At 42.5% G+C, this 27,638-nt stretch overlaps 1 protein-coding gene across 1 annotated transcript in view; it reads left to right on the plus strand.

The window, feature by feature from the left end:
• The window catches only part of IMPG2 (interphotoreceptor matrix proteoglycan 2), a 106,454-nt gene that overhangs the window by 45,915 nt on the left and 32,901 nt on the right, over positions 1 to 27,638 (plus strand). Inside the window, exons 6-10 of the mRNA XM_039534329.1 lie at positions 15,875 to 15,924; positions 16,409 to 16,500; positions 19,519 to 19,680; positions 22,725 to 22,783; positions 26,021 to 26,038. Of these exons, the coding sequence (XP_039390263.1) occupies positions 15,875 to 15,924; positions 16,409 to 16,500; positions 19,519 to 19,680; positions 22,725 to 22,783; positions 26,021 to 26,038 (381 nt within the window). The remainder of the gene's footprint in view (positions 1 to 15,874; positions 15,925 to 16,408; positions 16,501 to 19,518; positions 19,681 to 22,724; positions 22,784 to 26,020; positions 26,039 to 27,638) is intronic.

The raw sequence follows: 27,638 nt of genomic DNA on the forward strand, positions 1-27,638 counted from the left end.
CACTTGTGAAAGCAACAGGCAGAGTGTCCCAGCATGGTTGGCATGCTCAGAGCATCTCAGCCTGCCTAGTAAAGGGCCTGTATTTTTGCTTGAATGAGCACAATACTTAGTTGTGTCCAGCCAGGCAAATGTACAGTCTTTACCAGAGAGGTGAAGAGATTAGTGCGGGATCTGAACTGGGGAATGAGCCATGTCAGTGTGGCCTGTTTTTGTAGCATAGTACTCTGGCCAGTGACCCAGCCAATTTGTACTTGGTGAGCCCTTCGTGTTGGGAGACTTGAAACTCTAGAGATGGCTCTGGGCACCCTTGAAAATTGGATCCATTAACGTTCTGTTGAATATTTTTATATATGTTTAAAATGCCATAAGAGGTGTGCTCTAAGTATGTTATTACAGAGAAATTAGCTGCATGGCTTCCGTTGATTTTAATGGGGGGATCTCTCACTTAAAATTCTTTGTAATGCTAATGACATTTTTATGGTAAATATAAATAGTGCACATGATGGGGAAATGAGTCACTGAAAAGACTTTTTAAAAAACCAAGGTAATTGTTCTCATAAAGATGGCATAACCACAATATCACACATAAAAATGTAATAACACAGAGGTGAATATAATGGCAGGACTTAAACTAAAAGCGAAAGTCTCTACATTCAAAGACACCCCCCCCCCCGGCGTACTTGGCTGCTCTGACATACACCGCATAAAAATTAACTGACTTCAGTGATGTTTCAGGAGCTGTACATCTGTTCAGAATTTGCTTGCCATCCTGCTTTCCCTTGTGCCACTGAAGATTTCATTTTTGTAAAACAAATATTCTGGCCAATTTAATTTATTTGAGGCATCTTAAACTTTGTGGGCCTGATTCTTCTCTCACTGACATCAGTTTTATCCCAATGTAGCTCTTATGTTAATGGAATTACTTCTGATTTACACTTGCGTGAAAGAGCTCAGAATCAGGTAATAGGATTTGTCTCAATTTGAAGGTTGGAAGTTTTAGGGAAAAATAATCTGCATGGGAAGGTTTGATTTAAAAGAAATTAAAAATCTCTTCGTAATAATTGCTCTACAAAACTGTACTAAATGCAGAGAAATGTGACAGGACTAGAAATAACTACTAATGAAATAGGGTTAAATGCTGCCCTGGGATACACAAATCCATGCACGGTGATGACTTCTGCCTCACACTGCTTGTTGCTGAGGGCAGAAAGGAGTGTGTAATGTTTTGTTTAATGTGAACTTTACACTAACAGCTGCCTTAAGTAACACAGGTATTGTAAAGGAGACTGATAACCAGCTGGCTAGCTAATACAATTGAGCGCATCAGATGGATTTACTGTGTCTCTTTTAAAGTAGGTGTACTAAACATGTTGCAGTCAACCCAGTGTAAATTACTCTGAGAATAGATGGACACAAATCAGACGTCAAGAATTATAACATTCAAAAACCAGTTGGAGAATACTTCAATCTCCCTGGCCACTCGATTACAGACCTAAAAGTCACAATATTACAACAAAAAACTCCAAAAACAGACTCCAATGAGAGACTGCTGAATTGGAATTAATTTGCAAACTGGACACCATTAAATTAGGCTTGAATAAAGACTGGGAGTGGATGGGCCATTACACAAAGTAAAACTATTTCCCCATGTTTATTTCCCCCCCCCCCCCGTACTGCTCCTCACACCTTCTTGTCAACTGCTGGAAATGGGCCATTTTGATTACCACTACAAAAAGCTTTTTTTCTCTCCTGCTGGTAATAGCTCACCTGAACTGATCACTCTCGCTATAGTGTGTATGGTAACACCCATTGTTTCATGTTCTCTGTGTGTGTGTGTGTGTATGTGTGTGTGTGTGTATATATATATATATATATATATATATATATATATATATATATATATATATATATATAATCTTCCTACTGTATTTTCCACTGCATGCACGTGATGAAGTGGGCTGTAGCCCACGAAAGCTTATGCTCAAATACATTTGTCAGTCTCTAAGGTGCCACAAGTACTCCTGTTCTTTTTACTTTGAGGCTGTTCACAGCAGAAAATTAGAGTTGGCTTTCTCATGTCTCGTATTGGAATCAGTGGAGTGTTCTCCTTTTGCACTTTCTTCATTTAACTTTCTTTTTTTAACATTTTAACTCTACAACATTCCACCCCTCCCTCAAATTTGTAGTTTACTTTGCATTTGGAGATGATGCAATGTATTGAAACGTAGTCTGGCAGAACAAAAATGTGATGTAAGAATTAAGTCAACTAACTATTAGGTCAGTGGTTCCCAAACTTGTTCCACCGCTTGTGTAGGGAAAGCCCCTGGTGGCCTGGGCCGGTTTGTTTACCTGCTGCGCCAGCAGGTTTGGCTGATCGTGGCTCCCAGTGGCCGCGGTTCACTGCTCCAGGCCAATGGGAGCTGCTGGAAGCCGCACGGGCTGAGGGACACACTGGTCGCTGCTTCCAGCAGCTCCCGTTGGCCTGGAACAGCAAACCGCAGCCACTGGGGGCCGCGATCGGCCGAACCTGCGGACGCAGCAGGTACACAAACCGGCCTGGCCCGCCAGGGGCTTTCCCTGCACAAGCGGTGGAACAAGTTTGGGAACCACTGTACTAGGTGATAACGTGAAGGGGAACATGTTTGAATTTGCGTTTGGAATTTGTCTTAGACAGATTTGTTGTGGACCAGGTGTCAGCAGGAAGAGATTCACTATAATGTACTTCAGTATATTCAAAATACACAAAACCCCGGAATTAGGAATGGGGTTTGTGATTCAATCCCATCTCAAAACACACAATTTCTCTTCACATTCTCCATATGTCTATTATATTGTATTGTATTAATCATGTAGATATTTTCAACCAATGTTGGTTGGGTTTCAGTTGGTCACAAGACAAAAAATGGCTTTTGCTGTTGACCTATGAAAAGTGGGCCATGATTTAGCCTGGACACTCCCTGACATTTGATGTGGACACTCAGATGAAGAGGCAGGATAGCATTGTATCCAGCTCCCATAAGCATCTAACAAGAGCTGATCACTTCCCACTGCAGAGACAAATGGGATGCCTCCACTGATGTCTCCCACTGAAGGCACAAGCTGGCTGGCTCTCTTGATGACTTCTGCACATAAGGAGCTAAGTGGTTATCTTAGGAGTCCTTAGTGGTCCTTTAGGAAGAGCAGATTCCCCAGCCCTCTCCAGCCTTCAGAAGTAGTCAGCAGGCAGACTCCATCTTGCCTGCGGAGGGGAACTGTTGTTCTGTGCAAATCCTTTGTGCATAACTAGGGTCCTACCAAATTCATGGCCAAGAAAAACGCGTTGCGGACCATGAAATCTCGTCTCCCCCTATGAAACGTGTGCTTTCAGATTTCATGGGGGAGACCGATGTTTCTCAAATTGGGAGTGCTGACCCAAAGGGGGTTGCAAGGTTATTTTAGGGGGGATAGTGGTATTGCCACCCTTCTGCGCTGCCATCAGAGCTGGGCGGCTGGAGAGCGGCAGCTCTTGGCCGGGCGCCCAGATCTGAAGGCAGCTCCCTGCCAGCAGCAGCATAGAAATAAGGGTGGAAATACCATACCATGCCATCGTTACTTCTGCGCTGCTGCTGGCGGTGGAGCTGCCTTCAGAGCTTGGTTCCTGGCCTGCAGCCACCACTCTCTAGCTGTCCAGCTCTCAAGGCAGTGCTGCCACCAGCAGCAGCGCAGAAGTAAGTGTAGCAATACCACAACACCCCCTACAATAACCTTGTGACCACCCTCCCCCACAACTCCCTTTTGGGTCAGGACTCCTACAGTTACAATACCATGAAATTTCAGATTTAAATAGCTGAAATCATGAAATTTACAATTTTTAAAATCCTATGACCTTGAAAGGGACCAAAATGGATTGTGAATTTGGAAGGGCCCTATCCATAATGTTTTCTGCTCAAAGGTCTTGTGCTGTGGCTGAGGTACCAGCCCCAGTGTTGTTGGCTATTGTCACACATTTCTATTGATTCCAGGCTCAGCAGATGTTTTGAGTTAACTTTCATACATATAGGGGGGCCAGTAACCCGCCTCAGGTCAGGTGTACCTAGTGTAAACCTACAGAGCAGCCATTGAGCGTTCACTATGTAGTTTTACTGGATCATATTGCTAAGTCCCTGCATTGTGATACAAATGTATATTTGCTGTGTTAAGTCTGTTTCTGGGCAGACATGTGTGTCAGGATATCTCTGAGGTTTGCTTGCTTGGTTGGTTTCTTGCCTTGTGTGCTTGATTTTTGGATGCAGGTTCCTGCCATTATGACATAAGCAGCACCTCGTTTTGCGTGAAGCTTTGGGGAAAAGAAGTGGTGGTATTCCCCCTGTTGACTTTTGATAGGACTTTGTTCTTGGCTGGGGGGAGAAGGGAAGCAGACAGGCTGACATCTTCTGTAACCTGTATGACTGTCTCTCCCACTCCCACCATGTACATCATCTTTGGTATAGGAATAGGCTGTGCACTTCCTTTACCAACCTGGGTAGTCTAGGTTGAAGGTCTGTGGTGTAACAAGTATCCTGTATTTTAATAAACTGCTCAGTGTGCCTGGCTCTATTTTACTCCAGGATCTCATAACTTCATAGACTTCAAGGGCAGAAGAGACCATCATGATCATCTAGTCTGACCTCCTGCATATTGCAGGTCACAGAACCTCACCCACTCCCTCCTGTAATAGACTCCCTAACCTCTGGCTAAGTTACTCAAGTTCTCAAATCATAGTTTAAAGATTTCAAGTTACAGAGAATTCACCATTTACTCTAGTTTAAACCTGCAATTCACCAGTGCCCCATGCTGCAGAGGAAGGCGAAACCCCCCAGCATCTCTGCCAATATAACCTGGGGCCCGGGGGAACATTCCTTCCTAACCCCAGACTCTATCTGTCTTGATACTTACATGGCCTTCATTACTGTTGTATCAGAGCATCTTGCAGTCTTTAATCTCACAACACCTCTGAGTTTGGGAAATACTATTATCCCCATTTTACAGATGGGAAGCTGAGACATTAAGCGGCTTGCCTGGGGTCACATAGGAAATCTGTAGCATAGCAGGGAATTGACCCCAGAATTTCAATCTGGTCTTTTTTACTCATGGCAAAGAATGTAAGGAGGTTTTCTATTGGTTTCTGTTCTTCTGATTGTGACTTCCAAAGCATTGTTCTGGGGACAAGAAACTAAAACAGTATTATATTTTTGTGAATTTTGATCAATCTTCCCTCCACTAAAAAAAAATGCTCCTGTGTTTGTGGCTTTACATTCATGTTTATGTTTTGGGAGAAAAATGGAGCTCAAATCAGAATCTCATTAATCCTACAGTAATATCTTCTACAAGTCTAACTCCAACAGCATTCAATAATAATAAAAAATATACTTTAATAGAAAATTTTAAACAAAGCTGTAAAATTGAAGTTTACTAAATTTCCTAAGACACCTTGTATAATCTCCTGTAGTTGCAAAAAAAAAAAAAAAGTGAGGGTATATGAGTAGAAAAAAAACTGGTTTCAGCAAGTTAAGTGCTTGGGTAGTTTAGTGGAGCCAACCGAAAAGGTAGCTTATGGTTGTTGCATAACTTATTTCCAGGAATAGCTCGCAGTCTGGCATTACACACAGTTATGTAATGCCAGGATGAAAGTTGGTTCCAGTAAAACTACCGCTTGCAGTCATGTAAGATTAACCATCAATGGCGGTAGCAATGGTTCACGCTGTAGAATAAATAGGACTTGAGTCCACCCAATCATGTAACCATGGTGTAAAAATGCCCAAGTCCTTTCAACATTAACACTCCACCATTGCTGTTTCCCTGTGTTTAGCTGCATGACTCCTACCTTTATTAATGGGAAGTCCCATGGTTAAATCCCATACACCATCACAAAAATATGTAATCCTTCCAAATTGAAACTCGGATGGGAACTTTTGTTCTTTTCAAATATTATTGTTTATTTTCTTTTATGTGAAAGTATTTTTATTTTTAGTGGTTCGTTCAGCTTTTTTGCTGTCTAGATCAGCAACCCTTAATAGAATGATCAAAAATTTTTGGACTCCTTTTGAGCCTCATAATTTTAAAAAGAAAAAAGTGCATATTATGAACAATTGTAAAATATATATATAACTTGTGCAACAACCATAAGCCATATACATATCATTCATTCATTCATTCATTCATTCATTCATTCATATATATTTAATTGTTCATAATATGCACATTTTTTTCTTAACTTTTTAAAATTAAGGTTCAAAATGAGTCAGAAAATTTGTGATAATTCTATTAAGGGATCTTCCAGGGGGGAGATGAGAGGAAGAGGCCCAGGGAGCACAGCCTTAAATGGTCTTGGTGGCCAGGTTACTGGTAGTTAAAAGGGCCCTGGCTCAGAGCCTAGTAGTGGGGGAGGGCCTGGGCTCCCCTCTGCACAACCCCATTGGCAGTCCAGGGTTGTGGCCGTGACCACTAGGCAACGCTTCCCAACCAGACCCTGAGCGGAGACCATTACAGAGCTATTGGGGTCATTTTATTTCATATTAGAGAGCTGGGGACATGGGACACATAATTATTCTTAAATCAATCAAACAAGCAAAAAAACCCAGAGAGAGAGAGAGAGAGAGAGAAATCTTAACTACTCATTTATTTTTAAAATGATACAAAAGACATCAATGGTATCACAGATGCACCATCATATGACAGATCCAAAGTGTTGCTTTGCTGTTAACTAGAGGTCTGGATCCAGCAAAGTACTCAAGTATGTGCATCTCATGACTTCAGTGGGTCTATACATGTTTAGGTGCTTTGCTGGTTTGGGATCTATAAATACACAATGTATCATAAAAGAAAAAGAACCTATCTTGGGGGTACACTCTTCATGAGAACTGTTTGCTTCAAAGGGCTTTCTTTAGCCCCAGTTCAGCTTTTGGATGCCCCCAGGACTGTGCCTTTGAACCTTACTATTGCTGCCTAGGTTCAAGTAGGTAACAGAACTATATGGTCTGAAACCAATTATTTCTGCCAAGGCACCATAGTGCAGCGTTGCTCATCCTTCATTTTAAACTTCTCTTTGTGTGCTCCTTCCATACATACATTATATATTTGTATATTTTGCTTAATGCTCAGCCATGCTGGTCCAGGTCTTCACTCGTGCAGGTAGGACAACAGAAATTACATTTTTGTCATGTGTTCTTTTCTCAAGTTCACAATGGCCCAACAAATGCCTAAATTCTTCCCACTGAAGTCACAGGGTTGCTTGAATATAACTAAATGTAGAATTTGTTCCAGTATTTTCATGTTTGGGTGAACTTCAGCATGTATTGATCCAATGATTGAAAAAGGGTAAAGGAGAATTTGCATCTATATTTACCATGAAGGGCAATATACATTTGATGGTCACTAAAACACTGAGTCAATATATGTATTGTTATGTACAATCTGAATGTCTTCATCAGAAGCATCTGGAAATATCTCCACTGTAGCCAGGAGTTTCTCGAGTACCCATTTTTATTAAATTAACATTTTAAGCTAGGAATCCAGAAATAAGTACTGAGTACTGGCAAATCAATCAGGAAACACAAATTTGCATATGCAATGTGGTTGGTTAACGTTATTCCTAAAATTGCATTAGTTAACTGGGCAAAATTCATCTCTGGTGTTACTTCATTGATTTCAGTAGGGTCATACCAGCGATATACTTGGACCCTGACTTGTGTTTTCAGCCAGTTATGAGTGAAAATTGTGTGTGTAGCAATACCATTTATTTCCTATTATAATAATCTCTGCTTGTCAATATGCATGTCTGTGTCACGGGCACTTGAATTAAAAAATTTAGCATAAAGTAGGTTGTTATTGCTATAGAAGTTGATCTTGACATTACAGAGTCTGTTTGGTCCTCATTTTATCAATTGTCCAGTCTTGGAAAGAGACTTGTCCAGTTAGTGTTTAATGAGATTTAATTGGCTATATTTTAACAGAGAAAGGCCTTTTCTGCATAGGTGGAGCTGCATGAGCGCATGCACCTTGTGTAGATGTGCTGCTCCAGTATAAACTTTGGTTTGCACCAACATGATTTCTAACCAAGGGGGACAAAGGTCAGAGTTACAATTTGGGGAACTTCTGTAGTTGAAAATATCAGGCTCTGTACCTAGATGTCATTTGAAAATTTCCACCAGTGACCATTTTACAAATAAGAGCTACTGCCATCCTCCCCATCTACTACCCCGCCATGGCTGCTTCCAACATTCTTCCTGTTTTCTCCCCTTGTGGTTGCTTCCCTGTGCCTGAAAACCAGAGACTTCCCCTTCTGACTGTGTAGTCCCCTCTTCCACTCCCTGCCAACTGCTTTTTTCTCTCAGCAGCAGCTGACTCCATCTGCCCCCATGCTCCTTGGAGTTGAGAGGAAGTGGCAGCAAGAGTTGGAAGAAGCTGCTGCTGAGAGGAAGAACAAGTCACTTTTATTTAGGTGCCTATGTAAGCATTTTGAAGCCTAATTTTATGCAATTGCAATTTGGAAATGTTGGCCACTGAAAAATAAAAGTAGAGTTTATACTGTAGCATTCTCTGCATTTTTTTGGTCTCACTTGAGGAAAAAAAGCTTAAACTCCAGCAAATTAGCTAAAAATGATCTTCCAGTAAATCATGGGGATTAAAGTAATAAAATAGTCTTATTTCCTTGCTCTGCCACTGATTTTCCTTGTCACCATATGCAAGTCACTTCACCTCTCCATGCTCCTGCTTTCTTTATGTAAAAAGAGGTTGATGTGAGGCTTAATTAAGATTTGTAAAGGGTTTAGAGCAGGGCTTCTCAAACTTCATTGCATTGTGACCCACTTCTGACCACAAAAATTACTACATCACCCTAGAACGGGGAACCCTGAAGCCTGAGCCAGCTCGAGCCCCGTTGCCCCGGGGGAGGGGTGGGGAGCAAAGCCTGAGCCCCACCACCCTGAATGGTGGTGGGGCAAAGCAGGCAGGAGGCCTATAACCTGAGCCCCGCTGCCCAGGGCTGAAGCCCTTGGACTTTGGTCCCAGGTAGTGGGGCTTGGGCTTGGGCTTCAGCCTCGGGCCCCAGTAAGTCTATTCCTGGGGGAATTCTGGCGCCACTGTGCATGCACAGAATTTATGTCCCCCCACAAATTTCTTTGCTTCCCCACAGAAAAATGACTTTCTGATGGGTAACTAAAGGAAAGCCGCAAGAGTGGTCATCTGACCCTCCCCAGCAGTATGTTTCGGGTGCCCAGGGCAGCTGGCAGAGAGGTAAATCACTATGCGGCAGAGGGTGGGACTGGGGAAGACCCAGCTGGTGGCTCCTATCCTGTTCCGGGCTCAGCTGCTAGTCCCGGCTGGGCTGGGGAGGATGGGACTTCCTCTTCCCCTGCACGGAATTTGGGGCTGGGTCAAACTCACCCCCCGATTTCTCTCCCAGTTGCAGGAAGCTCTGCAACCTCTGTCTCCTACCCACTTCCTGCACCCATAACTCCTCAGCTGCGGGGAGAGGGAGCTACAGTGAGCTGCTCCCCTCTCCGCCCTACCCCCGGGCATCCAGACTCCCTCATACCCAGACCCGGGGCCGGCATTAGGAAGTATGGGGCCTGATTCGAATAGTTTCGATGAGGCCCCGGCAGGGATGACTCATCCGGCGGTGCTCCGGGTCTTCCGCGGTACTGAAGGACCCACCAGCAAAATGCCGCCGAAGACCCGGAACGGGTGAAGGACCCGCCGCCGAAGTGCTGCTTAAGACCTGGAGTGCCGCCAGGTGAGTAAAAATTAAAAAGGCGCCTAAGTTAGGCGCTCTTCTTTAGGGTGCGGGGCCCTCCTAGGCACGGGGCCCGATTCAGGGGAATCGGTCTAAAGCCAGCCCTGCCCAGACCCTCCTGATGAGCCTCCCCCCCTCTGCACTCAGAAACCCCACCTGATGGGCTCAACTTCCCCTGCACCTGGATCACCCCACTGAGCCCCAACCAGCTGCATCTGGATCCCCACTCCACTGAGCCTGACTCCCCCAGCATCTGGACTCCCCACTGACCCCCCCCACACACACCCAGACCCCGCTGCCAAGCTCTATCCCCACCCCACCCCTGCTGAGCGCCAACCATCTTCACCTGGATCCCTCTGCAGAGTCCCATTGCTGTTGCGCCCAGAACCCCACAATCCCCTGTGCACCCGGATCCCCCTTGCACCTGGATCCCCCACTGACCTGCCCACACCGAGATTGCCCCACACAGAACCCTCTCAACCCAAACTTGGATCCCCCCACACTAAATCCCTCCACCAATGGATCCTGCCTTGCTGAGCCTGCCTGCCCACACCTGGTGCACCTGGCACGGAGGGGCAGGGCCCTGGGATGATTCTGGGGCAGGCCTGGTCCTTGTGCTGTGTCAGGGTTGGGTGTAACCTTGCCGCTGAGTCTGTGTCCCGGGGGAAGCTGCACAGTGATCTGCCACCTTTGTGCAGCCAGTGGCCTGTGCTCCCCAATGCCATACTGGAGCCTCCACATTTATTTGACAAATAAAATTTTCAGAATTTTAAAATTTTGTGAGCAGAATTTTGATTTTTTTTGGTGCAGAATGCCCTCAAGAGTACAAGTCTAAGCCAGCCCTGGCGACCCCACTAAAATGGGGTGGTGACCCACGTTGTGGTCCCGACCCACAGTTTGAGAACCACTGGCTGGAAAGCATTATAGATGAGCAGAATATTATTTTAAATCTATGCTGGCATGATTGTGCTTCAGTGGGAAATGGAAAACTTTTGTCTTTGCTTTCTATGAATTTTTGTGTATGAGCTTCACTATCTTGAACACTTGTGATAAGTGAATTTTTGGTTTGCACAGTTCATCCAATACTTTGGGAAAGTTAATTTCAAATTTGCTTTCTGTGAACATTGCATCAGAAATATGACATTTAGATGCTATAGAGACAGGTGCCTTAGAAAGAAACCGGATTGTGGACTTGCTCTAATGCCCTTTGAAGTCAGTGGGAGTCAGAACCTGAATAGATTAGAAGCATTTGACCAGGAAACCAGATAGCTCTGATTTCAGATTTAGAATAGGAAGCAACTAAATAAACAAAATTGATTCAAATTTATCAATTGCAATTAAGAAAGTCACAGTTTGTTCATTGACATTGCATGAACAGAAAAAGAAGCAAAATTTGTTGACTAAATTACATGATATATTATTCTTTCAGCTCTAATTATCACTTATTTTATAGCCTTTGTTTGAATAGTTTCCGTATGCTAACAAGGTGCAGCTTTCCAGATCTCAGGAATCTTGCCACTTATTTTCTTGAAATTCTAAATGTATCAAAAAGAAGTTGCAAATTATCTGACCTTAAGTCCTTTAAAATCCATAGATTATGTAGAACTGGGACTTTGTCCACATTAAGAACAAGAGCATTTGGTCTTTAATCATTGCCTTTGTTACTTGCAGGCTATTTATAGTAACACCTCTTCTACACTACCAGGAAATGTTATCTCTAGTCTGGGCATCCGTCCAACTCTTCCTTATGTAAAGACCAGTCAAAATCAACAGATCCACAAATGACTGTACTTACTGCTCTCATCACCAGACTATATTACTTTCAACAAACTTCATCTCACTTTCTTGGCTGGTGTCCACAGCTCTGGACTGTGCATTGATTTGATCCCCTTAAACATTTCATATTTCTATAATATGATAATTTCAGTGATAATGCATCTGACGAAGTGGGTATTCACCCACGAAAGCTCATGCTCCAATACGTCTGTTAGTCTATAAGGTGCCACAAGACTCTTTGCTGCTTTTACAGATCCAGACTAACACGGCTACCACTCTGATACTTCAGTGATAATGTCTACTATATTTGTAGCTAGCAGGGATGGTTCCTCTGCCTGCTGCTGAAAACAGGTGACAGATACCAGGACATGGAAGCAGATATAAACAACTGCATCTCATGTCAGTAACCTGCACTTTTGAGGGTTTTTCTGAGACTCATTGGCTTACTGCTGAGGAAAATATTTTGAAGTCTTGTTTAATCAATATTTTCTGCTTTTCTAACCAGGATTTTTTTAAGTGCCATCCAAAGACAGCCTGGATGTTACTGAACAGACATGAGAAACAGTTATTTTGCCACTCCCCAAGCGTAACATTTTCTAGGCTAACATTATCACAACAACTGCACAGAGCTGGCCTAAGGATACTGGGAAGCTTTAGTGAGATAAGTCCTGGAGATAAACAGCAAACTCAATGTACTCATTTTACAACATTGCGTGTATGTTTGTGTGTGCGCATGTGTGTATCTTTAGGTAATTCCAGTCTCCTGCTGCAGAGGTGAAGCCCAGCTGCTTGTGTTTTTTAACATTAGCAACCTGTTCATATCAGTTTTATGTTTTCAAAGTTATCTTCTCCAGGAAAAGGATTAGACACATTAAAAATTAAAGGAAGAAAGCCAAGGATTTTTCACTTTCTAGTTCCTCCTTTATTAGTGTGAGTGGACCCAGGGGCTTCTCAGGACCCAAAGGTCAGCAGTATTGGCAACAAGGACAAGTTTGATCTTGATAAAGTTCAGCTTAGTTAGAGTATAGATGCATAATTTGAAACATTTAGTCAGGGGTGTGTGTGTGAGAGAGAGAGACAGAGAAGTTTCAGCATTGTCTCCAAACTCACAGGACTATTCCCAGTTGAGTGGCAGCATATGCCTCAGCCACGGAAATGGTATTAAATAGAACAAATGGGAAATGGTGTTCCAGGCAGGCTGCTGCAAAGAAGACCAATTCTTTTTCAACTACTTGAGCCCCACTATTGTTCTGATTCCACTAAATTTAGAGAGTATATTATAGTTCTGATTTAAAAAAAAAAACCTCATCGGAACTCAATTTTTTCCTTGTCAAATGTTTGAAAGATGGATGAACAATGAAGAGGGTTGGCATAGAGAAAAATCACAGGTTTTACAGTTGTCCATTATGACCTCAAGTTAGCAAAATACTTCAATATACATATTTAACATAAACTTAAAGGATGTGAGGAGTCTTAATGACTTCACTGGTACTACTCATGTTCTTAAGAACCTTGCTGATTAAGGGCCTATATGGAATCGGGACTTAGGGTACTTCCACACTATCCGCCGGATCGGCGGGTAGTGATTAATCTACTGGGGATCGATTTATCGTGTTTCATCTAGACGCGATAAATTGATCCCCAAACGTGCTCCCCGTCGACTCTGGAACTCCACCAGGGCAAGAGGCGGAAGCGGAGTCGATGGGGGAGCCGCGGCCATCGATCCCGCACCGTGAGGACAGGAGGTAAGTCGAAATAAGATATGTCGACTTCAGTTATGCTATTCCCGTAGCTGAAGTTGTGTATCTTACATCGACCGCCCCCCCCAGTGTAGACCAGGCCTTAGTGTAGAGTCCTGCCATTCTTTGAGGGGTGATCTAAGGTCCAATTTTTTGTCTTTATTCGGGCAAAACAACCACTGACTTCAGGGGGAATTTTGCCTGAGTAAAGGCTGCAGGATAAAGCCCCAAGTAAGTCGTAGAATCTTTAGGGTTAAAACCAATATGGGGGAGGGGAAGGATGTTCTCAAAATAAACATTAAAATGCATTAAAATTCACAAATTTGAACTCTTAGCATGTTCTTGTTGAAGGGAATTTTTTCAATTGAAAATTGTAAACAGCAAGATGATCAAGAAAAAATGTCTCAGGTAGCGTCTTATGTCTTAGAAGTATATCAGGATGAACTCTTCCTGTTGTTCATTTTTTATGGCACAAATATTACAACCAATGAAATAAGATTTCTCCCTTCAGTTGAAAGAAATATTTCAATCCAGTAAACACTCATGATTTTCCTAAACTGATCACTGAATTAGAAGCTCTCTTCAGAGCTTATAGCCCAATCTTAAAGATTTGCTGTATTTATCCCAAAAAGTTCCTTACCTGCAAATCAAGTATTGTTGTATTCCTGTGAGATGCTGAGCATACCCTAAACTCTCATTAGTTTCAGTACAGATTCAGCAGCTTGCAGGATTGGACCCAAACTTGCTGGTTCCCTTTCACATTGAGAAATTTTCATCTCATTTTGTTTGGGGTGGTTTTGTTTTTCATGTTTGGCCAAAGTTTTGGTTTTGAACCCCGCTAGTAATTTGAATATGAAACTCAGCTGAAACTGATGAATTTTACATAATTTTGACCGCAAACGACTGGGACAGAAGACATATGAGCAACTTCCTTTTTGCTGCATGACTTTAATCCAGTTCTGATCTTTGTTATAAACTTCAGTGTGTTTTAAATTAAACATGGTCTCTCCAGCAGAATTTCTCTGTCTTTGGCTGATTTGTATAACTTATTGGTGCATTAAATAAACCAAACCCTCACACACACACCCCAGCTCCCTAACTGCAATGGGTTACCTAAAGTTTGCTCTTTTGTCAGTCTTATGTATAACGGATGTATGAAATGGAGCAAAAATGGAGAGGTGCTGAGTGTCTTGTTCTTGTTCCCATTGACTTTAGTGGGAGTGGCTAGTGCTCAACATCTCTTGGGTTTTGGCATTCTTTGGGCTCTAATGTCTATACCTGAAAGGTTTTGAGTACTCTCAAATCCCCCTGACATCAATGGTGCATTCTTCATCTTGCAAGCTGAGACCTTAGATTCTAAGTCCTGTGGGCATAGACAACATCTTCATCTTTGAACTTTACAGCACTCAACTACAGTAAATGTGCAACGTTATTTCAATCATCTATTTATTTCCTCAGCTGTGGTAGAAAAGAGCAGACCATGACACTGTTTCCCGAGCCACACAGTGTTAGCTTCCTTGTGAGAGGCATTTTTTTAAGTTTGCAGACCCTCACAGGCTGTCGCTGGTGTCTTCACATTGTCTCTGTGTGCTGTTCTCATTTGTTTCTCCTGCAAAGACATTAAAAGGCATAGAGTCAGTTGGTATGAAGGGAATTTAGTTTCTTTCCGGAGGCACTTTGCATCTTGCAGGATCAGGCTCAAAGTCTGAATAACGTAAGACGTCACTTGATTTTCAGGACTCCTAAGGACCCATAGCTCCTCCATTTCAAATCAATGGGAACTTCGGGTGTTCTGCTCTTCCGAAAGTTAGAACAGTTGTATTCTCGTCAGGCAATATTGCTGAGGCTGCAACTCAGCATCATCTCTGTATGAGCACAGTTTGACTCCTGCAACCATAACTGACTGTAGTGTGGTTGTGCGGGTGCAACTGAGGCCAGAATTTGATTTCTGATATATTTATTCACTCATCTTTGGCTAAATCCGGCTTTAAAGTCAGTAGGTACGTCTACACTGCAGCTGGGAGGTATGATTCCCAGTGCAGGTAAACAGATTTGAACTAGCTCTGCTTGAGCTAGCACGTTAAAAATAGCCACGTGCGTGGCAGCTCAGGCTAGCCGCCTAATTCCAAGCCTTCCTGACCCCCTGGGTCCAAGTTTGGGTGTCTAGTCCAAGCCACCACCTATGCCACAATGTTTTCACTGCTGGTCTTTAGCATGCTAACTGGAGTGCTGGGACTCACCCCTCCCAGCTGCAGTGTAAACATACACAATGAGACTGAGGAAGGCAAGGGGGACTGGCTCATAATATAAAGCAAGGTTTGGGTAGCTAAGCTTTCTAAGATGATGTGTGATAGGTGTTGTGCAGATGCAAGTGACTCATTACCGAATTGCTGCTGATAATTAAAATGTAAAATCTGCTTTTTATGAAGTTGTCAGTAAAGTAATACATAGAGAATTTATTCTGCAAATCGGCCTTTTGATTTGGTAATAGATACTCAGGTAAAACTGGGTGATAGAACCGTAACTAGATTTAAAAAAAAACACCTAACTCTCACATTCTCACCCTTAATTTCATATTTTTAATCCAGTTTCTGATTTTGTTTTTCAGCTCTGGAATTCCAACACCTTCTCCAGCTGCTGATGCTACCACATCAAGAGGTCTTGTTCTCATCTGCTTATATTTATCTCTACCATCTAAGTGCTTGTATAAACTGATGTTTTAAATGTATTGCAACATTCACTTTGGGGAACTTGATGGTTTGGGACTGGTAATTAGACGTGGATTCTTTAATATCTAGGTCATGCTGATCCTGATTGGGTCCTGTAGATGCTACTGTAATACAAATAATGATGCTGTCAATGCCTAACGTGCATGCATCTTGAAAGATCCTAATTTTAAAATTGGCTTGGGACACTTTATAATATCTTTGATTTTATACTTTCAAAATTATCACATCCTTGCTAGGCAGACCAAATTTTGGTGTAGTCCTGAATAACATATTTGATTTATTTTTTCTCTACCCCATCTCAGGATGGTGGGAGCAGGAATAATTGCAAACATATTTTAGTGTGTTGAACAGTCTAGCAGGAAGTGTGCGTAGGTGTTTGTATTATTTAAAAAAAAGTTTCTTCTCATTCTTAGATGCAGCTGCCAATGTCCCACCCCCTCATGAGGTCTCCATTGAGAGTCCATCAGATTATACCTTCAACAAGAATGAAGACTCAGATGCTAGTGTAAGTAGTTCTTCATTTGCCCTTCGTAACTGCTATTACCTTGATTTGCATTGCTTCTTAATCCAGCCTCACTCTCTCTTTCACCTTTCTGATCCTGCCACAGGATTTCCAATAGTTTCAAACAGATAGTAATTACTGAGGGTCAGCAGGACTTAGAATTTACTGGAGGGACTTGATAAAGAACTGCCTTGATGAGGGTAATGTCTGAACCAATGGGATGAATTACGCAAAGTGTTTAGTTAGTTCACTGCAGAAAGAGATTATCCCAGTCACAGAGGGTTCATAGCGAAGCTACTACACAATGCTAAACATGGACTCAACCCAGAAGTCAATATGTGTTTTGCTAGTACTGCAGGATTAGACACTGGGTGAGATTTTCAAAAGCACCTGTATGACTTAGGAGCACAATTCCTAATAGAAGACAATGTGACTTGTGCTCCAGAGTCACTCTGGTACTTCTGAAAATCCTACTCCCTATATAATAGATGGATTTCATTTACATGGTAGCATTTATAAGCATCCATCACCTTGGTATCTATCTAAGGCAAAACTCTCCAAACTTGAATACCTAAAGTTAGATACCTGTAAAGGGTTAAGAAGCTCAGATAACCTGGTTGGCACCTGACCAAAAGGACCAATAAGGGAAGAAGATACTTTCAAATCTGTGGGGGAAGGTTTTTGTTTTGGGTTCCTTTGTTCTCTCGGAGTCAGTAAGGAACCAGGGCAGGGAAAATACATCTCCCTAAGCCATATCTGAACTAAGCATCTAATATTGCAGAAATAGTAAGTGATAGTAAGGAAATGCGTTAGGTTATCTTTTGTTGTAGCTTGTGAATTTTCCCTGTGCTAAGAGGGAGGTTTATTCCTGTTTTTGTAAATTTAAAGTTTTGCCTGGAGGGGAAATCCTCTGTGTTGTCAATCTTTTTGTTACCCTGGGGGAGGACATTGTAGAGCACTAGGGAGCCACACACCCCAAGCCAGTTAACAAAATCTCTCTCTCTCTCTTCCTCTATTTTTCTTTAACCAGCAGCAGCCTGTGAATAGGAGGGGTTGGTGGGGGGGAATTGAACTAAAAAATAAATACAAGCTCTAAACAGTATAGAAGGCACTCGCTGATGGCAGTGAAGCTTTTGGAGAAGGTGTGTGGGGGAAGGTTTCTGTTCCTCATGTCAGATATAGCAAAGGCTGCTCTTTAGTTTAAACAAAAGTCTCTTTTGGTTTTCTGTTATTATTTTAATCTGCCTTGGGAAAAAAACAGTTTAAATAACAGGAAAAAGATGTTCAAGTTATACAAACCCAAAAAAAGTAATCCCAGAGGTTTGTAAATAAAAAACAAAAAAGCCTCCAACTCCACTGGATCCCCCCTTGGTGATTATCACTTAATATCAGGCAATATTCTCCATTTTGTTTCTGTCAGCAGAGGGGAGCCACAGCAGGCTAATGCATAAAGCGAGGTATTTCCGGTAGAGACAGGGAAGTGTTAGTAGCATTATTCAAGGCTTGGGTGAAACCTCATCTAGATGCAGTTCTGGTCTCCCGTGTGTAAGAAAGATTAATTGAAGCTGGAACAGGTGCAGAGATGGGTATGAGGATGATCAGAGGATTGGAAAACCTACCTTAGGAGAGGAGACTCAAAGAGCTTGACTTGTTCAGCCTAACTAAATGAAGACTGAAGGGAGATATGATTGCTCTCTATAAATACATCAGAGGTGTAAATACCAGGAAGGGAGAAGAGTTATTTAAGATAAGTACCAATGTGGACACAAGAACAAGTGGATATCAACTGGTCATCAGCAAGTTTAGTCTTGAAATTAGAGGAAGGTTTATAACCATCATAGGAGTGAAGTTCTGGAACAGCCTTCCAAGGGGAGCACTAGGGGCAAAAAACCTAACTAGCTTCAAGACTGAGCTTAATACGTTTATGGAAGGGATGGTAAGATGAGACTACAATGGTATATCACTGATCTGCGACTGCTAGCAGCAAAGATCCCCAATGGCTGGTGATGGGACACCAGAGAGGGAGAGCTCTGAGTTACTATAGAGAATTCTTTCTCGGGTGTTTGGCTGGCAAGGTCTTGCCCACACGCTCAGGTCTAACTTATCCCCATATTTGGGGCTGGTAAGGAATTTTCCCCAGGTCAAATTGGCAGAGATTGTGGGGGGCTGGGGAGGAGTTTCACCTTCTTCTGCAGCATGGGACATGGGTTACTCGCAGGTTTAAATTAGAATAACCTGTGCGTTTTCTGTAACTTGACATCTTAAACCACGATTTGAGGACTTCAGTAACTGAGCCAGAGGTTAAGGGTTTGTTACAGGAGTGGGTGAAGTCTTGTGGCCTGCAATGGGCAGGAGGTCAGTCTGGGTGATCATGATGGTCCCTTCTGGCCTTAAAGTCTAAGTTGACCTGGGCTGAGGAGCATGAAAGGGAGGGAGCACTGATCCTCTGGCATGTTCCCCCTGGAACCCTGTGGGAAGCCTGACATTACAACACCAAAAATTTGTAGGCTGGGGCTGGTAGGTAGGATGGCTAAGAGGCAACTGTTCTTCATCGCACACTGCCCTGCTGACCCTGCATATTTTAGGTTGAGGTTTGATTGGATATTGCTTGCTTCCTGAATCAGCAGTAATGCCAGCAAATTCCACTGCTGCACAGCCTTCTGAGGCATCAGCCATTGGCACCAGGGTTGCTTCAGAAATTACAGTGCAGCTCCCCAGATCAAAGGAGATACAATTGGGTAGTTCTGCAGAGGCCTCTGCAGATCACCCAATATCCATGCATATCTCATGAGATCCTTTGGTTAGAGAAGCTGAATCCCATCCTATTTCACCGAGAGAAAAGTGAGGATACTTGCCCCCAAAATGACACAATAAACAGATATGAAACTTGTGTGTTTCCTGCCCTCTGCATAGATAAAACCCACATAGCGTAGAATGGCCCAAGGATTGATCTTCATATAAAAAATAACCCAAGAGCAAATCATACAGGTCACTAAATCCCATTGTTTTCTTTTTTCCTAGATCAACAATGAGATAAAGAAGGAGGATGGGAAGCTGATGAAACCTGTTCCTGACCAAATGGTTGAGTTCAGCATCCTTATTTTGGGAGAGAAATACACTGAGGAATTGAGTGACCCATCCACTATGCAGCATCAGCTACTCTCAGAACAGTTTATTTCCCAGGTAATTTACCTTCTCTGATCTTTTCCCCACAAACTCCTGGTAGCAATGATAGAATGTGAAAACCGTGTTAGGGACAGCTTTTCCTTATGTGGTTCTCCTGAGCTAGCTAGGGATTTTGCTGCCTGAGGCATGCTGGGAAATGCCCATCACCTCACTATCCAGTCATTACAAATCTGATGCCTCAAATATCCTTGCTGTCCTGATCTACAACAGCCTGCTCTGCCTTGAATGGTAAACCAGTGCTGCTGCCCTGAGATCCAGATTCTAACTCAGTGAGAATGCTGGGACATACACTCACCATATCTTGTCAGCATAGCACTGTGGGATTTTCCCTTTACAACAGAACTCCCCAAAATTATGCTTTCTGAAATGCCTGAGAGAATGCTGGCTCAACAGCTCCTGCAGTAGTGAGTAGCTGAGCTTCTCCATCTCTTTGTACAGGACTATAATTTGTCTTTTTTGCAGGTAGAGATGGGAGGGTGCTTTTGGGAAGGCTGGGCTCCATACATCGGGGCAAAGGGACTCCGTTGAAGCCTGATTTGGGAAGTTCTCTGTTTTCTTTTCTGCTTTTACTAATGTATTTTGCTTTATTATTATAAAAACATTATTGCTTAGTAGAAAAGGCTTGGCTGATAGCAACCACATTTTGTTCTGTTGCATCATTCTGCCAGTTTACACACCTGCTTATCTGAGGACTAAGTTTGACCCTATTTTTCCTGAATATTTCAGTGACTCACAGATAGAGCTGTGGAGACAGGACTTCAAGAAGTGTCAAGATTCTAATTGTCTCGTGAGGGAATTCCATTTGATCTTAATAAAACTTCAGGGCTTGGAAAGGCTGTTTAAAAATTTAATGCTTCCTTATTAGTGCATGGCCTGCCTAAATTCACCTCAGCGCTCTCTAAATTTTTGGCCAGGTTTGAGCTCCTGTATAACCTAGCCAGTTTTAAGATCCAGAATACGTGAGAAGGACAACAGAGAGTCCCAACTGCTAAAGCAGAAAGACTTCCCAGCTTAATTTCAATAATCTTAACGAGTGGAATGAACCTTCAAATGACTGTAAAAGCAACTACCTTCAGTGCAATGAATTCTTCCAAAGAGAGTGAATGATACATTAGAAAAGTTTATGAAGGCCACAGAACAACAGAGCACTACTCGGTACCATCTGGGAGCAGTGACATTTCCTGAATGGGTGGGCACCCCTTACATGTAATACATCATTTGTAACCTGAGCCACCAAGCCCATACTCACTGTTCACTTAGGCCCCAGCTCAGCAGAGCATTTAAGAACCTGCCTAAATCTATTCCTATTCATCAAAGTACTCAAGCACATGCTTAAATCCCATTGAAGTAAATGGAAATTAAGCACAAAAGTTTTTTGCTGAATAAGGAAGAGCTGCTGAATCAAGGCCTTAAATCCTCCTGAAAATGCACCTCTTCTGCAATTCTCACAACTAGTGAGTCCATAATATTTGCTGTCCTAGAGCTGTATTTTTATCATTTTTTTTAAAAGGAAAAAATAGTTACTGGGCCACCGATATATGTGTGTGCACTGAAACTGAGCAGCTGTGTGATCATATCACTGTAAATCTGGACCTTCCTCGACCCATCTCTGTTTCTCACCCGTACTCATTGACATGTCCACATTTTGACCATAAGCCCTTTGGAGCAGGGACCATGTCTTTCTTTTGTATTAGGTAAGACACCCAACACAACTTTGGGTGCTATAAAATAACAAACAATAATGGCATTCTTTTCTCTAGCTTTATTCCCTTTTCAGTCTTATTAGTTGGAGCTCTTCTTGGCAAAGTCTGTTGAATCCATTATACTGGGGCTGACTCTATGCCAGATTCTGAGTGAGGTAGGAAATAGATGTACTCTATCCTTCAGCCAAAGGGTGTCATGTATGGCCAGTTTAGGTCAGAGTCTTAATTTTCCTAGCTGTGTGGCCAAATAGTGCCCTAGTGTATGTGGAAGAAATGTCAGATGGAATAGGGGCCACCTGGCATCTGGATGCTCCATTCCTTTGATTCCCTGCCTATTTTTCTCTGTGCTTGGACAAAGAAGCCTTTGAAAATCAGCAGCACTTGGGATAGTTTAAGTCTCACCAGAGACCATTTAAAAACAGGTCTGGGGAGTGGAATCTGGGAGTAAAAAAATCTTGCGTTGACAGATCACAGGGATTTTCTGTTCCAACATGAACACAATTACTGGTGGTTTCTCCTATTTGTGGCCCACTATTTCAGGACGGCCCCCTAGTTAATTAGGCCCAGATACACCAGCACTTTACCACCCGCACATTTCCCCTGCTCCCTGCACCCTCACCCAATGGATTGTTATCTTTCTCCCACTCCTGAACCCCTGATAATTCCACCCCGTTAAAGCAGCCTAGCTAGTCCAGTAGCAATTGGCTGCATTCTTCACTAGCACCTGGTACGCTGACTTGTTGCTGTGTCTTGGGATCTGCTACAATGTGGCCTAGAGCCTAAGATTTTTGTCTTAATCTGTCCTACATTTAATCCAGAATTTTTTAGAGGCAGTCAGAACCTTTGGGGGAAAAAAAAGATTTGAGTTGGATAAGCAGGATAGTAGTGTATGGGTGCTGTCAGGAGACATGGAGACCTTCAGTTAAATGGGCTCATATAAAATCTGATTGTGTGTTAATCTCATGCATGTCTGTTGAAAGGCCACTACAGAATTAAGATGCCAGAGAGCTCCATTGTGACCATGCAGGTTTACCGTTCCCTTTTCTCAGTGTACAGTCAAATGTCTGTAGCTTTCCTATCGGTGCTGCGTGTACTAACAATTTCCTTCTGTTTCTGTAACAACAAAGAGATGCCATCTCAGCTCATTTTATATATACAGATAAAACATTCTATGATGTCCTATGTCCTTTTCTATTATAAATACATAACTCATCATTTTATATAATGCAAATATTTCCTAAACATTTTTTCCATTTCTATCTAATGCTATAAGTCAATAGGAAAAAAATTAACTGTATTATTTTTTGTAAATTATATTTATCTATTTTTCCCAAATAGGTAAAAAATGCATTTGAAGAATTACCTGGATACAATAATATCCATGTGCTGGAATTCAGGTAAATAGATATATAAAGGCATACAAACCTAACACTCACGCTCTCCTAATTGACCTACACAGCTTTTACTGATCACTGCCACAGAGGTCAAATTTGATCAGCTGTTCTTTCTTCTGCCACTGAAGTCAGTTAAAGCCTCTCTCATGATGTCTGCCCCTGTTTCTTTGTCCTAGGGATTTAAATACAATAAACATATCTTTTGCCATTTAAGATATGTATTTGATAATTCTCCAAGATTCTCAAACGTTCATAACTTGACACAGGTTAGTATTAAATGCAGAGGACTCCAAACCCTCTTGGGAAAACTTTGAGCGTACCTAATTTTTTATCCAGTCTATTAGGGAAGATTGGGTGGCTCAGAAGGTTAATAATGAAATATATAACATTTCACCTCTACGTCACAAAGAGAACTAGATGAATAATTTGTAGCAAACTGTTTATTTGATGTATTATGCCTGTCTTTCTGTTCATGAATATTCTGTGAAAAGACTGAGTTTCTCCAATTTATTTGTTCTTCAAAATGATTCACAGTGTCATTTTTTTGTAAAGATTGTTTCCAAGTGATTTGTAGCAAGTGCTTGAAATTGAGATTTGAGCTGATTTGATTGGATGCACAGGTCACATGACGTTTCTGTTTCCTGATTGGATTGAGGATAATTTTTAGGATTAGGTTTCTGTTGTGAATACTCAGGAGTATGAATCTGAAACTTATCTGCTATTAACATTTTGCACTAGTTGATTTATAAGTCAGTGTTTCTCTGAATATTCCTGCCAGTAAACTCAGTTGCTACAATACTCACCAGAAGCAAAAATGGCAAGGGACAAAGGATACTTTTGTGTTTCGAGCACCAGATTGGGAATCAGGAAATCTGGGTTCAGTTCTCAGCTCTGCCACAGACTTATTGTGATTATCTTGAGCAAGTCACTCACCCTCTCTGTGCCTCAGTTCCTTGTGTGTACATGGATAATACTTTCGGGGGGGGAAGGGGTTGTGATGGAGTTCAGATGCTATGGTTATGAGTGCCATAGAAAAGCTGTTACAGAATGAAATAATAAAACATTCAAAAGGTTATTTGTGGGCCTGTTTTTGGTAGGATTTGCCCATTTGTGTAATGACAAATTCAAATCTAGCCCAGTGTGCAATGGTTTGTTAATTATCAGCAACTATTAGTTGATCCTTAGGTGTGTAAAATGAAGTGGTGGTCTCATAAAATGGTTTGTAGTTGATAAATGGCCACATCACATTCTCCCTAATATTCATCCTTGTTCGCAGTCTCTGCCAGGGAAACTAAGCTTTGCAGGAGCATGGAAACAGCTCTTTCAGTTCTCACTTTTAGCAGAAGTCAGAATTAAAACTCACGGGTGTGGCAGTGTAGAAAAGCCTGCACGGTCTCAGCGTATGTCATACTAGTTCCATAGAGAAATGGCTTCCATCTCCATTAATGCCATTCTCATACCTCCTATCAGCCCCAGCAGCGTGCAGAGTACGTACACTGCACACACCCCTAGCATGGGTATAAGCAGCAGTGTGCACGGCTTAGGTGTGTAAAGACATGCCAGAAGCCTAGAGTATATGCCCTGCCTACACAGCTGTCTGTTTACATGCCCAAGCAATGCTTCCCCTGTCTACACTGTCCCACTGCCTCCCTGCTGCTGGAGCCTTTCCCCATCGCAGCGAGAGGCTCCAGCAGTGAGAGAGGCTCTGGCACTGGGGAGGCAGCAGGGAAAGGTTTGGGGGAGCTGCCAGGGACTTTCCCCTGCCAGAGACTTTTACTGCTGCATGTAGCTAATGCCGCACTGTAGACATTAGGTTTGAATAAAGACTGGGAATGGATGAGCCATTACACAACATAAAACTATTTCCCCATGCTTATTTCCCACCCCCTACAGTTCCTCACATCTCCTTGTCAATTGCTGGAAATGGGCCATTTTGATTACCACTACAAACAGTTTTCTCTCCTGCTGATAGTAGCTCACCTTAACTGATCACTCTCCTTATAGTGTGGATGGTAACACCCATTGTTTCATGTTCTCTGCGTGTGTATATATATATAATCTTCCTACTGTATTTTCCACTACATGCATCTGATGAAGTGGGCTGTAGCCCATGAAAGCCTATGTTCAAATACATTTGTTAGTCTCTAAGGTGCCACAAGTACTCCTGTTCTTTTTGCACTGTAGACAGTTTGCCTTTCACTGTGACATGTAGCTACATGTGCACTACGTGCTGCTGCACCTGTGGAGAAGGCCTTGCTGGTTCTGGCAAAATATTCCAGCAAGAATATCCTACTAATTTCTGATAAGTAAACATGTTTGTAAAGTAGCCCTAAGTGCCTGTTTTTTTTCCCCCGATATATGCTAGTATGACTGCACTGACTTAGGGTAGGTCCATACTACCCACCCGGGTCGGCGGGTAGCGATCGACTTCTCGGAGTTCAGTATATCGTGTCTCATCTAGATGCGATATATCGAACTCCGAACGCGCTCCCGTCGACTCCGGAACTCCACCACCGCAAACGGCGGTGGCGGAGTCGACGGGGGAGCCGCGGACTTCGATCCCGCGCCGTGAGGACGGGTAAGTACTTCGAACTAAGGTACTTCGAGTTCAGCTACGCTATTCACGTAACTGAACTTGCGTACCTTAGTTCGAACCCCCCCCCAGTGTAGACCAGGCCTTAGTAGAACAACTTTTAGTCCCATTAAGTTGACTGAAACCAGAATTTGGTTCCTTATATAGCGGAATAACATTTTTTATTTGTAAGCTATTTAATTTGATTTATTTTCAAATTTGCCTGCTCTATATCATGTCAGAGCTGTCACTGTAAGGAGTAAACTAGAACAGGGGTTCTGAAACTTCCTTGCACCGCAACCCCCTTCTAACAACAAAAATTACTACATGACCCCAAGAGGGGGGACCGAAACCTAAGCCTGCCCGAGCGCCACTGTCCCAGGTGGGGGGGCCAAAGCACAGGGGATTCAGCCCCAGGCCGAGGGCCTGCAACCTGAGCCCCACCACCCAGGGCTGAAGCCCTTGCACTTTGGCTTTGGCTCTGGGTGGTGGAGCTCGGGCTTCGGCCCCAGGCACGTTTAACTCCAGCCTTGGCAACTGCATTAAAATGGAGTCGTGACCCACTTTGGGGTCCTGACCCCAGTTTGAGAACCGCTGAACTAGAAGACTTAAATGGAACGACAAAACTGTTTCTCATTTAACATATTTATTTCTTTTTTAATGTTTAGGTCTCCTGATGATGACAGGTAAAGGCAACATATGTACATTTATTGTTGTAGTGTAAATTTAGACAGGCTTGCTAATCGCATGAGACTACCAGTTATTATGACAGTGTGGTTATGGCTCCAGAATTAAGGATACATCCAGTAAAAATTTATCCCTTGCTGTAGATTTACTTTAAACTACGAGTAGCTGATCTGTTTTAGGCCTCAGATAGTCTAATCCAATTTTCTGATTTAACTGGTAACCAGAAAGAGCCATACAGGAAATTCTGCCTAAACATGAATCCGTTAGTGAGCTATGTTTTTTGTAGGACTCTCTACAGCTTAACTGGTGTTTACTGTTTTTGCATTGCAATTTGTGACAGGGCATCTAGAGCCACTGATAGGTACCGTACCTCCTTTTTATTACTGTATAAAGCCAAATACATTAAGACAATTGTACATCTCAAGCAAACCCCATTTAGCTGTTTGAAGGCCAGTGTGGATGTGAACCTGAGTGGAAGTTGTAATCAACCTTCTTCAGCTGGAAGGAGAGATCAGACTGGGCCTGTTTGGGGAACGTTTATATATATCAATCAAAGAGAGAGACACATACACATTAGAGGGAGTTAATATTTGACCTTTAATGGATTAGGAGCCCGGAGTTTATTGACCTTTTGTTAGAGATTTCCTAAAATGCAATCAAAGAGGGAGCACTCTTTGAAGCCCTTATTCATTTGAAGAATTTTGAAGTAATTTCCAATTAATATGGGCTTCAAAGAGTGCTCTCTTTGATACCTTTTTTGTCAGGTAAATTCCCAAAAGTCAGTGAACCGTGGGCTCCTAATCCATTAAAGATCAAATATAAATTCCCTCTAATACACATCTTAACATAAAAGCTGGTTTCCGTAAACAATCTTATAGAGAAGCATCATTTGATTTTAGAAGAAGGGATTGAAAAGAAAAAAATTCTGTAAAAACAGCCGAGTATTAAAGCCATCCCCTTGTTCCCATGCACTTCTGCAAGAAAGGATGCAAAAGAATCTATTCAGAGAAACTCTGCTCCAAGGAACAGATGTTTGGGCCCGTTTCAGGTGGATGACAGTAGTTATTAATTGCACTTAATAGCTGCAACTGACAGCATGGCTTTATTGAATCCGGATATTATTCTCATCCAGCATATTGGGTTCTGATTTTTGCCCTGTCTTTTCATTGTTGTGCTCTGTTTCCATTCCCCATAGTGATACTTAGTGCCCATGATGTGCCTACAATGGGTGAAATTCAGCCAAGGTGGCAACAGCAAAACTCCAGCAGAGTTGTGGTTTTAGTGCAGCTTCATTTGGTGCTTACATCTCTCTCTAAGCTCAGCCATTGATTAGGAATGCATTCCAGCTCTACGGCAGGAGGAAAACCTATCTTTGGAGCAGAGTTTCCTGGTACTTCATAAACAACTCCATTTTCTCACTGTGCACTTTGTACAGTCAAAGTGTGAAACACTAACTAAAGCTCCCTGGTGCTTACGCTCTGTGTATAGTAACTCTGATTACTGCATTGTCTTGTGGGGAAGTAAATCCAAGCGTGCTCATGAGAAGAAAATAGAGTAGGATTGGCACAAATAATTCAGCTGTACAAATTTACAAAATAT

The sequence above is a fragment of the Mauremys reevesii genome, linkage group 1, assembly GCF_016161935.1.
Source record: "Mauremys reevesii isolate NIE-2019 linkage group 1, ASM1616193v1, whole genome shotgun sequence".
In the NCBI taxonomy this organism is placed as follows: Eukaryota; Metazoa; Chordata; order Testudines; family Geoemydidae; genus Mauremys; species Mauremys reevesii.